This window comes from Microchirus variegatus (assembly GCF_963457635.1).
Source record: "Microchirus variegatus genome assembly, chromosome: 3".
Taxonomy (NCBI): Eukaryota; Metazoa; Chordata; class Actinopteri; order Pleuronectiformes; family Soleidae; genus Microchirus; species Microchirus variegatus.
In genome coordinates this window covers 38845729-38858028 of record NC_139804.1, presented here as the reverse complement: position 1 = coordinate 38858028, position 12300 = coordinate 38845729, and the positions used below count along the sequence as shown (strand labels likewise).

General features: G+C 39.9%; 2 protein-coding genes across 2 annotated transcripts in view; one reads left to right on the top strand and one right to left on the bottom strand.

The window, feature by feature from the left end:
* Positions 1-261: 261 nt before the first annotated feature.
* On the bottom strand, positions 262-4208 carry hmgb1b (high mobility group box 1b). Its single transcript, XM_083886024.1, has 6 exons — positions 4112-4208; positions 2012-2066; positions 1422-1577; positions 1185-1330; positions 925-1099; positions 262-821 (listed from the first exon to the last, which is right to left on the bottom strand). Exons 2-6 carry the CDS (start codon positions 2024-2026, stop codon positions 690-692), a joined length of 624 nt encoding a protein of 207 aa, XP_083742150.1. The 5' UTR covers positions 2027-2066; positions 4112-4208; the 3' UTR covers positions 262-689.
* Positions 3567-12300, top strand: part of wdr95 (WD40 repeat domain 95) — a gene marked incomplete at both ends in the record, with an annotated part of 60045 nt that continues 51311 nt past the window's right edge. Inside the window, 2 exons of the mRNA XM_083887086.1 lie at positions 3567-3741; positions 8477-8751. Of these exons, the coding sequence (XP_083743212.1) occupies positions 3567-3741; positions 8477-8751 (450 nt within the window). The remainder of the gene's footprint in view (positions 3742-8476; positions 8752-12300) is intronic.

The following is a 12300-nucleotide window of genomic DNA, read 5'->3' as shown; positions in this document are numbered from 1 at the left end:
GTTGTCTTATTACTTCCGAGAAAAAGCTAAATACATGTATAATCTATTATATGCTTAGATTTACATGCATGTTTTCTATTTCATTGGTTTACATTTCATATTTTGTTACACGTCTGCTGTAACACAATACAACACTTCCGCTGTTTCCGATCAATCGGGTACGTAATTCCATCAATGTTGTACATGAGAAGGAATAAAAACTCAGAACGCCTTTAGAAAAAAAAAAAACGACCTTTATTGAAGACATTCTTTAATGTCGACAGCTGCATTTGATATTAGAGTGGTATTCAAAGAACAATAAAAAGACATTGGGACGGCACATAAAAAAATATTTCTCAAAACAAAGAAAAATACACTTAAACAACTCAGAAATCTCATTTTTGAGTTGCGACACTTATAGACTACTTACTTTCTTAACGATTCATAGTCCTCCTAAATAGTTACGGAATATGGCTGGGATAAAGAACTACCACTAGAAAAGAAAATTGCAAACTTAAGATATGTAGTGTTAACTTTACAAAATAAAGTGGGGGAGGCGGGGCGTAACACTGTACATCATAAAAACATTAAATATACACATGTTCTTGTTCAATCAACTTCTGTTTCATAATGGTGAATCGAGTATATTAGGATTATATGGCAAAAATCAAAACTTGGGGAGGCTCCATCGTCATCATCATCGTTGCAGTCTACTCGTCGTCGTCGTCCTCGTCGTCGTCGTCGTCGTCCTCTCCCTCGTCGTCGTCCTCCTCCTCATCCTCCTCCTCTGGTTTAGCTGACGCTGAATCCACTTTGCCCTTTGTGCGGTACGCAACGATATCCTGCGGGAAAAAAAAACGTAAGAAGGAAGTGAATTCCCAAACCCCCCCTTAGGAGAGTAAAACACGTTTGTTTGAAGCTCTGTTTACGCGACGAAAGGTTCACCTTGTCGTATTTCTCCTTCAGCTTGGCAGCTTTCCGCTCGTACGGCTGCTTGTCCTCTGCAGACGTGCCGTTCCACATCTCTCCCAGCTTCTTCGCCGTGTCCCCGATGGAGAGTCCGGGATGCTCACTTTTGACCTTGGGGCGAAAATCTCCACAGAAAATGAAGAAGGCCGACCTGTGGAGAGAAAATATATGTTTTAAGCTAATATAATAAACCTTAAGACTTAATTGATTGGAAAGAAGTTGCCGACGGTACATACGGTGGTCTCTTGGGTGCGTTGGGGTCCTTGAAGCGCTTCTTCTTCTGGCCCTTAGGGGGAATATAGGTCTTCATTTCCCTCTCGAAACGCACCTTATCCAGTTTGGCCATGTCTTCAAACTTGCCTTTCTCCTTTTGTGACATAGTCTTTGGGGAAAGATAATTTTTTGTTTGCTTTTACCAAGAGAAATAAAGAAAGAAAATATTTGGATTTGAAGATGAAAGTGATTCATTTTACCTTCCACCGCTCAGAGCATTTCTTGGAGAACTCTGAGAAGTTGACAGAAGCTTCCGGATGTTTCTTCTTATGCTCTTCACGACATGTCTGAACAAAGTAGGCGTACGAGGACATTTTGCCCCTCGGCTTCTTTGGATCCTTCGCCATCTTGATTTTCTAAACACAAAGTAATAATAAAAAAACATGTTTTGAGTGAACTTCAACCAAGTCCAGTCATGCAGTGTTGAGGGAATATCTGTTTCAAACCAGAGGGATTTTTTTTTAATGTGCCTTAAAATAGTGATTTGTTGAAATGTGAGATTATCATGATTTAGATTTTTTTTTGTGTCAAAACAAAGACAATGTAAATGTATGAGCATTTCAAGCAGCTGCAGTCCAGACATAACCAACCTATCAGCGTGGGTCGCTTAGGTGAAGATGTAGGCGTAACCCACGTTTCTAACGCAACTTTTAAACGTGAATACAGTGAAAAAAACAAAAAACAGAGATGCGTTAAGTCACTCTCTGAACAATCACATCGTCATACTCTGGCAGGAGATTAGTGTGTACTTCACATGTTGTTGAGTGAATGCATCATTCTGCCTCCCCACCTGTTTTGACGTCATCGTTTTTTTTGGCCGATGCCACTTCTTTTTTCCACTTTATCTGTTATAAATATATAAATACAGGTTTACAATACCAAATGATACACACAGTTGCAGATTATTGAACAAAACTTGTGACAGTATAGGGCTGCAAAGCCACACTCGACAATTATTCACCAATTATTGTGATTAATGATTGATCGGTTTGAGCGTTGTTGTTTTTCTTTCTTTCAATACTTCAAATTTTTCAGCATTTTCTGACATTTTACGAACCAAACAGGCAGATTAATTGGGAAATAATGAACAGATTATCCGACTATGAAAATAATCGTTAGTTGCAGCCCTTGCTGCATATATTTTCAATAAAAGCAATTTATAAAAAACTGTTTTTCTAAATGCTACACTTTTTTCAAATTTCAAATATTCCTATCAATAATGTAATATTTCAATTACTGTGACTACACACCTTTTTAGGATATATCTCCGCTTTAGTGTGATGGATTTTCACGTCATTTCCCACATTTCAATTCTTACACAACAGTACATACATTAACACTGCAGATCAAATACACATGAATCCATTGTCATTATTCTAATTAATTATCCTATTACTGTGACTACACACCTTTTTAAGATATATCCCCGCTTTAATGTGATGGATTTTCATGTCATTTCCAACATTTCAATTCTTACACAACAGTCTAAAATTGGCCTAATTAATTCATTTTATGAACAAAAATGTGTTAACACACTGCAGATCAAATACATATGAATCCATTGTCATTATTCTAATCAATCATCCTATTACTGTGAGCCTACCGTACATACCTTTTTAACATATAGCCCCTCTTTAGTGTGATGGATTGTTATTTGTGGTGCAGTACAGAAGAATTGTCATGTCATGTCATTGTCGACATTTAAATTCTTACAAAACAGTCTAAAATTGGCCTGATAAATCTGTAATGCAGACTACCTCCAATTATTGTTTTAATCACATTTGAGAAAACAAATACACACATCAAAATTGGAAAATGCAAATTAAGTAAAATAATGATTTTTATTATTATAATTTTCTGTTGGTTTGAACAAGGCCTTAATATCCCTGAAATCAACTGCCTCTGGCTTTGTCAGTTCAAGCCCATTGTTTAAAGTGGGAGGAGGAGGAGGGCGTCTGTGGTGACTGATGAGCCGTTGTATTTAGAGGCCAACATGATAAAAAAAAAAAAATGTAATAATGCACTAAACTATACGTCATTTAGATGCTTTCCATTCAGCATCCAGGCACACGTACGCAGATATAATACAAGGTCTTAAAATCTACGTTATTAAATCGCAGCACATTGTATTAAATTAGTATTATGCAGCACCAGTCTGTTATAACATAAGGCTAACCGGCAGATGAATACATTTAGCATTTGCATTCACCGTCTATGAGCTGGTTAGCCGCTTGCTTTGTGTCCTTTGCGCTTGCAGCTAGGCTAGCTAGTTAGCTAGCTAGAATGCTACACAACTTAATTCGTGATGCGGCGATTATTAAAATGGCTGATTTGCGCTGCTAACAATGGCTAACGGGACTGTTAACGGACTGCGCGCCCCTGCATTGCGGCCTCTTATTTGCCCCCATTCGGAGAGACACGGGCGGTACAGTGGGTTTAAAGTTTCAGTCAAAGTGGTGGTGATGCTCCACTCTGCGTCCCTGGACCGTGTCTGCCTCCACAGCAGCAGCAGCAGCATCGGTCGGTCAGCGGCATCAACGTCTATAGAGTTCTCCATTATAGCTGAGCGCTAGCTCCCGTGTTAGCAACATAGCCAGGCTAACACATACAGGTTCGCTGTTAGCCCAACGGCGAACAAGGGCTTTTACACTGACGCGAGCGTAGCAGGCGTCAGCGTCAGTAATTTAAATCACGGTTACTGTCAGCTTTGTGCAAATACGTGGAGAAGTTCGGTGTTTTATTTTTTTATTGTAGTATTGTGTTTAGCATCGCACCCAGCTCAGTCACGCAGCTACACATGTTTAACACTAGACGTAACACACTATGACAGCGCGCAGTTTCACTCATCCATTCATCCATCCATTCATCCGTAACTCACAAACACACTCACCCGCGCGTTAGGGTCTCTGTTGCAAAGTTAACCCGGTCACGGTGCTCACCTCTACGGCGCTGTATGAGGCCACGGCTGTGCGACTGTACGTGTCAAACAATGGGAGGAAGAGCAGCGTCAGTGCGGGGTGAGTAGTGAGTGATCCTCCTCTCTGTTTATCCCTCTGTCTCCTCCGGCTGTTGGACATTGGCTGCCGCCAACTCCATGGAGCATCTTATTGGACACCAGCGTCTCAGTCCCGCACACTGAGCGACTGGTTTGCCCGTAACAAGAGAAAGTGATGGCGCTAAACTTGAATGACGAATTAGCCAGAGGTTTTATTTTTGATAGAGGGGACACAGACGTTTGGATTGAACGCGGGACAATACAATATGCGATTTAAAAATGAAAAAAATTAAAAGCCATGTTGTTGTTTTAAAATGTCCACACCTGTCACTAAGACCATGGGGCCACTTGGTGATCATTGTTTCCACTATACAGTAGTGATTATTATTATGGACCAAATGAGCTTAAAATTATATCACAATATATTAACTATCATGTTATACGCGATAACTATTGCCTTATGTACAGTATATTCTAACAAAATGACGATTCTCAATGATCAGATATTTCAAAATAAAAGTGTCTGTTGATATAGAGTGATTAGTTCATATTTACATGATGCAAAACGAATCTCTTACTTAAAGAACATACAGAAATAACGTTGACAACAATGATAAACAATTGTATTATGTATGTTCTCACAATAAACTATTATGTTATAATCTGAAATGTATATTATTGTTCTAAAAAATGATATTGCAATGATAAATATTTCAAAATAAAAGTGTCTGTGTTGATATCGAACAATATGACGGTCACATTAACAGTGCATTCATGATGCAAAACTAATCTATTACTATTGAATTGAGTATATAATTCATATATATAATAAATAAAACCTTGTGCAATGTGGTGTACTTACACACATATATATATATATATATGTGTGTGTGTACTTTGTATGTCCCTATAGTTTTTAATTAATTATTATTAATTATTCATCAATTATATATATGCATATTTTATTCAATATGTTATGGTTTTTGGTACCTGGGGTGTTTTTTCTTTCCTGATTTCCTGTAAGGTGTGACTCCAATTCATGGGTGATGGAGTTTTTAATTTCCCAGAGGGATAAATAGTCGTACCGTACATTATTCTTAACATATCGTAATCAGGTATCCTTCCAACGATAAACTATTGCGTTACGTATATTCTGCTCCTGATATATTGTGAAAACAATATACATGTTGTGAAATGTGCCATCAAACAATTCAATTTCAATTTCCAAAATGGCTGCCTCCAAAAAGCTGACCCTGCTCCTGATATAAATAAAAAGGGCTCTTCTATAAAAGGAAATGTTCTCAATTTCTGCTAAATTAAAATAAGTTTAACTACATTTTGGGACTCTTGCATTTTTTTCTTCAAAAATACACTTAAAAATTCAGGTTTGTATAGAGTCAGTTCTTTGCAGAAAGACAAGCCGTTAAAACTAAGCTGAGTAAAGACGCCTGTTCAAACAACAACAAAAGTCTCCCAGCTGTTCTTCTGAAGCTCTTCTCAGGACTTTTCTGAGCCTTTTTGCTTCGTTCATCTGCATCTGGCTTTTGTCTTTTGTGAATTTATAGGACTCCCGTGAATGTTTAAAGAAATAATTAAACATATTATGACGTAATTACCTGTTGAGAAAACGCTGGCAGATTCTGCTGGGGTTTATTCTCTTAGAGGTTGATAATCTTTAAATTCACTTCTCCAAGCCCAATTTTACTGATCTGCCTTCATACGTTAATGTTATCCTTTCATCATGTTAGTGAGACTTTTATTTATTCTTTTCTTTGATCTTTTATTTTGATATTCGGTGATGAGGTTTTTTGGGGGGATTTGGCCGCAGTATTGTCTTGTTTCTGTCCCTGAGAACCTTTTGTTTTTACTATTTATAACATAATATACATCTACATATACATGCTCTCTTGTTGTGTCGATGTAATGGATTTAATTTGTATGATTATTGTGATAAGGTTAATTATTCCTTTTATTTAATCAAACATTTGTTTTTGTGTCATACTTGGTTTTCTTTTCCTTCCTTCTTTACTTCTCTTGCAAATATCTTCCAATTTTATACTTACATGGACATCTATGATTATATACTATTCTTTTTCCTCCCTTGATAAAACTATGTTTAATAAAAAAAATAAAATGATCACACCTTTCTTAAAAGGAATGTTGTCGTCTTTTGTTAACACGTATCTATGGCTGAAAGGTGAGTTATTTTAGTAATTGATTGATAGGTTTGAGTTATCTGTTTTGTCTTGTATATATAATTCCTTCTGCAGCTGTCATTAAAGTCAAACACATCCATCATAGCCACTCAAACCAATGAGATTACCATGTTTTAGTTTAACCAGCGCATGGGCAAAACTGCTCACTCCTGTTTTAGTCGTGCAGTCTCAGTTGTCACTCTTAGGTTTCTTAGTTACCGTGGGGTCATCTGCTCTTCTCAGGTGTTAACCAAGAGTGAGTGTCAGATAGACTGTAATGTTTGGATCAGTCTGATTCACCGTCTGCGTCGACGTCTGTCTGAGGAAATGTGCTTCAAAGTCAACATTTAGGTCACTGAATTAAACATTTGAACAAGAATGCCTGCGGGGAGAAACGTCCGCTCTTCCTCGACTCCTGGAAGATTAGAAACTCAACATGTGACCAGGTAATGTGACACTCTATACTGTAATATTATCGTTTTTATGATTTAACATTTGAATAGTCCAGTGATTTTTATTTTTTCTCTTGTCATTAATACATTAATCTCTGCCTTTCTCAGAATTGTTTACTGTTGTCATGGCGCTCAAAGTGTCACCTGTGGCAGGGAAAACAGGAAGTCTGATCACATAGGACGTAATCACAGCACTGAAATGATTAGAGCTATAATAGGCTACGTGCACAATGGAACTTAGCAATCGTGGCTTCCAGTACGCTGGACTGCTTACAGTAGATTGTGTTGACGTTGTGAAGACGCTGGTGAAGTTCTAAGTCATAGAGTCAATTTTATTCATAAAATTTGCGGATTTCAGATACAAGAGAAAGTCCGAATGTCAGCCCTACATTGTTGTGTACCCCTTTGTACAAATTTGTCTCGGTACAATAGTACGATACACTTTCATATGTTTCCCGTGGATGTGTCTGTGCGAGCCGAATGGATGGTGAGGCTATGGCGTTCTCAAATTAAACATTTCTGCTTTTTAAAAGTCGTACCGCTATATAGTAAGTAATTAATAAGCACAAGACTGAGCGCTGCATTTGCTGTTCGCTGCCTGGGTCTCCACTCCCACACGCTCGCCCTCGGTGTTGGGACGACTTCATGCAAGTTTGCAGCCGGCATTTTAAAAAAAGGACAATTTTGTTGACGAGGTTTAAAGGCGCCATATGTAAGAATGTGGCCAAAAACGGTTACTACATTCAAATTCAAAATGCAGAGGTCGTTTTCTGACGTAACTGGCAACCCGTCGTTGCTTAGCAGCCGAGACTCTACTGACTGCAATGATTGGTAGACGGCGGTAGGTGGCGCCACATGCCAAAACATGATTTGCAGTCTGCAAAAGATTTGTTTTAATGTAAATATTTTGGCTGTACTGTTGTTGTTGGTGAGTTCAGTATTTTGTGACATATTAGGAGGATTTTATGACCAGTTGCTTTAGATTTATTACATAAATCCGTTCCTGCTCTTTATACTTGGAATAATTCCCAAGTACCACCACCGAGGGCGAGCGTGTGGGAACGGAGACCCAGGAAATGCGGCGCTCAGTCTTGTGACTTGCGCTTATTATATAGCGGTACGATTTTCAAAAAGCAGAAACGTTTAATTTGAGTCCTCGTCCCGCCGTCCCCTCACCATCCATTCAGCTCGCACACACACATCCACTGGAAACCTATGAAAGTTTATCGTACTGTTGTACCGAGACAAATTTGTACAAATCGGTACACAACAATGTAGGGCTGACGTTCTGACTTTTTAATACGATAAATGTCTCTCTTGTATCCAATCCGCTGATTTTTACGAATAAAATTGACTCTTCGACTTAGCACTTCACTAGCATCTCCGGGAAATCACAACGACAACACGATCTACCAGTTGCTCGGTGGAAGATCCATTGTGCACGTAGCCTATTGTGGAGTTTCTTTCCCTCTGACACCTCTTTTCTAAAGTTTGCAAATGAAATAAAACATTGTCCACATTAGCTTAAAATGCAAAAGTATAAATGTAAAAGTCTGTTCCATGGAACTGCTTGACCCTCGTGTAACCTGAGGGTGAGTTTTTTGTTTTTACAGCATTTCACCAAAATACCCTCCTCCCTCTCAAATCCACCAGCCTCCTCTCAGAGCTGAGCTGTACGGGCGAGAGGAAGAGAAACAGCTCTGAGCCAGAGCGCCAGGGTCACACAAGTGCAGTAAACGAGGACAGTAAAGAGGAGCCCGGCTGGTTGATGCGAGAGCTGCTGAAGCAGAACAAGCGAAGACACTCTGTGACACTCGGGGAGAAGACACTGACCCTGAGACGTCAGCGGCACAGCAGCGGCTCGATTCGCAAACCCTGCAGCCTCAAGGTACAGATTTGGACATGTCTGTGTGAAAGTGGAGTTACAACACCGCATGTGTCTCAGTGTCCCTTGACCCCCCCCCCCCCAATATGTGTACAGTGTTAAAGCTGCAGTGTATAACTTAAAGGCACCATAGGTAAGAATGTGGCCAAAAACGGTTACTACACTCAAATTCAAAATACAGAGGGGTCTTTTTGGTTTAGTTTTCTCCGCCATTGTAGCTCAGACGTAACTGGCAACCCGTGGTTGCTCGGCAGCCGAGACTCTACTGACTGCAATGATTGGTAGACGGCGGTAGGTGGCGCCACATGCCAAAACATGATTTGCAGTCTGCAAAAGATTTTTTTTTAATGTGAATATTTTGGCTGTACTGTTGTTTTTGTTGAGTTCAGTTTGTTATATGAACATTATTCCTGAGTCTCTGTGACATATTAGGAGGATTTTATGGCCAGTTGCTTTAGATTTATTACATAATCCACCTTTAATATACTTGCGAATTGTGTTGAAATTGTCAAAAACAGTTGCAAGAGACACACAATGTGCCAAATGCTGTACAGTTTCTCAGTAAAGCAGTGTTTATTCCTGGCCTGCACACACAGATGCTGTGTTTCTATCATGATATGGTTCAGTTTGGTACAGTACGGTTGATACTACAGTCACATACAGGTCCTACGTCAACGTACAACAGCTGACAGGGCTGACCAATATGGAATAAATATTCACTTGGGATTATTTTATTACAGTCTGTAGAATAAGACGTGTATAGATCAAGACAATAATTAGCCTAAAAAGATATTTTGACACAGATTAGGTGAATTGGTCACTCTAAATTGACCGTAGGTGTGAGAGTGTTAGTGAATGGTTGTTTGTCTCTATATGTGGTCCTGTGATGGACTGGCAAACTGTCCAGGGTGTACCCCGCCTATCGCCCTATGTCAGCTGAGATAGTCACAGCACCCCCCGCGACCCTCCAACGGAGGATAAAGCGGTAGATGATGGATGGACGGATGGATATTTTGACACATTTTGGCTTGAATTTGAAAGGCCGTTTAGCAATTCCGTGATGCCGCCTTCTCATGTCTTATACCGATATCACAAACTTGAGTGTCTACCGATGTCTCTTTTACATTTTTATTTGTCCCATATCGACCATACCATTTCAATATGGTAACCCCAAGGAAAGGGTGCCAAATAAAGGAACTGTTTGGGCAAAAAGATGTACCAAACCGTGGAAACACGGCAAGAGTGATGCATTTTAAGCCACTGCTGACAGATGAAAGGTTGGAAGCATAACGCCAGTAAAGTAAGACGGCAGTGGACAGTTGAAATATGGACCTAGGGTCGTCCTTTCAGAAAGTTGTGGAGTCTCACCTGAGGAGTGGGGGGGGGGGTCTGAAAAATGCCAAGATGCTGCCACGAAATCTCCAAATCCTCGTAGTCCTGACTCAGAGTGCAGGCGAAGGCGCGTCTTCCTCACAGCAGTGTCTCTGTCTCTTAAACAACCTGGACAGTGTTTTTGCAACAGAAGTTACACAGTGGAGCTTTAACACAAAAGTTCAAACTATATCACAACTTTGAGGTCAAAGAAAGCTTTCAGATACGATCAGATTACCAGACACATTGTTCAAATCCAGTTCACTACATAGGAGCTATAATGCTTGTGTCATGTATCCGACTTTCATGTGAATGTGACTGTCCTTTGAGGCACGCATATGCACACTGTTCATTATTTTGCAACAACATGAAAGGTTGCCACGCTGCTGCTGCAGGTTGATGATGTCATAGTACCCGTTCTGTCATATTGGATATGCTGTATATCTGATCTAGGACCACACTCTATGAAAATCACAGTTTTCTGTGCACACAATCCTAAAAATATCAGACAATAATAACAATGAACGAACACAATACCTATGTGTGTCCATGCTGCCATGCCTTTAAGAGCAGTTCCTGCCGTTACCCTCCAGGTGTCACTAGAGCGTCACAGTGCCGCATTTGCCCATTGACAGACTTGACATAAACTCAACGCGAGCTTCAGCTCATATGTCACCAGAAGCTGAATGAATGTAATGTAATGCCAAAGACGCCATGGTAAATCAAGTCAATGATCAATTCACTTGCAGGCTGACAGCACACGTGGCAGGACAGTCAATCCCAGAGGCCGAGAGCGGCCACGTCTCAGGCCAAAATAAAAACAAACACAGTTGCTGAGCCAGCTTCTTAAGAGCCCCAGGAGAATCAAATTCAAGCTTTCAAGCTGACAGGGAGGATGGAATTATGCAAGAGGCATTGGTTGAAATGCAGAGTCTGAAGATTGCGAGTCTCAATAAATTGAATTAACTGAAATCTGCCTTTTAAACATGTTATTATGACTGAATTTATACCAAATAGAATTTCTCAAAGTCAGATAATGTGATTGGGAGACGAATCCATATCTAATCCATATGTACATTTAGTTTGACCAGAGCCAAAATCAAACAAAGCTGGCCTACGCAACCTGCACATGCATCTCAGTTTGACCACAATGGCCATTGTGTGGCGCTAGAGAGAGGCCATCAATAATTTGCTATGTCAGTATAGTGAACGTAGACCCTGAAAGCTAAAAAATAAATAAATAAAATAAAACAAAAATAAATGAAACAATGTTACTAAAGGCATACTTGCTGTTGCCAGTGGGTGGCGCAATGTCTGGCTTTGCACGTTATCATTGATTGGTGAAGATGAAAAAGAATAGAGGTGGGACAGATACCTGCTGGATGCTATTCCTGTAAACGGACTTTTGGCAAATACCATGGTTGGCACGGTAACCCAAATTACAGATCAAAGGAAGGTCTGCTGCATGGCTAGTGGGAACACAAAATGTGAAAATGTGTTTTTAACCATTAGGGAATAATTACGGGGTTAGCGGGAAGTATTTGCAAAATCATATATTGCTATATACTCACACAACTGTGAGAGCACCTGGCGCCATCTAGTGGAATGAAATGTCAATTGAGTTTTTAATAGGTAAAAAAAATTAGATGCAAAAAAAAATCAATATTTGGTGTCTCAAAGCGATGTGATATTTCACTGTATAGATTTCCCCACGGAGAAAACCCAAACCACACAGGTAGAACATGCAAACTTCTGCATGTTTCTTCTGCAAGGCAACTTGTTCTGGGCCAGATAGAAAAGGCCAGAGTCTTACTTAATCATATGAAATCAACAGCGATTCATCCAGACCGGTACCTTTATCACTCCACTTTCCCGAAATACTCATCCATGTCTTCATAACTTCCAGACTCGACTACTGTAACAACATTCTTTACGTTCCCTCTACTGACCTCCAAAACCTGCTATACATCCAAAATTCAGTTACCCGGTAACTCATCTGCCCTCACTCCAGAGACCACATTAACTCCCATCCTCCAACTCGCTCCCTGTCCAATTCTGTATTCAGTACAAACTCCTCATCAACAAAACTCTCTATAACCTTGTTGCCCCCCCTTACCTCACTGACCTCCTCCACCACCATTCCCATACCTACCGCTCTGCTGATTACAACCTCCTGACCTT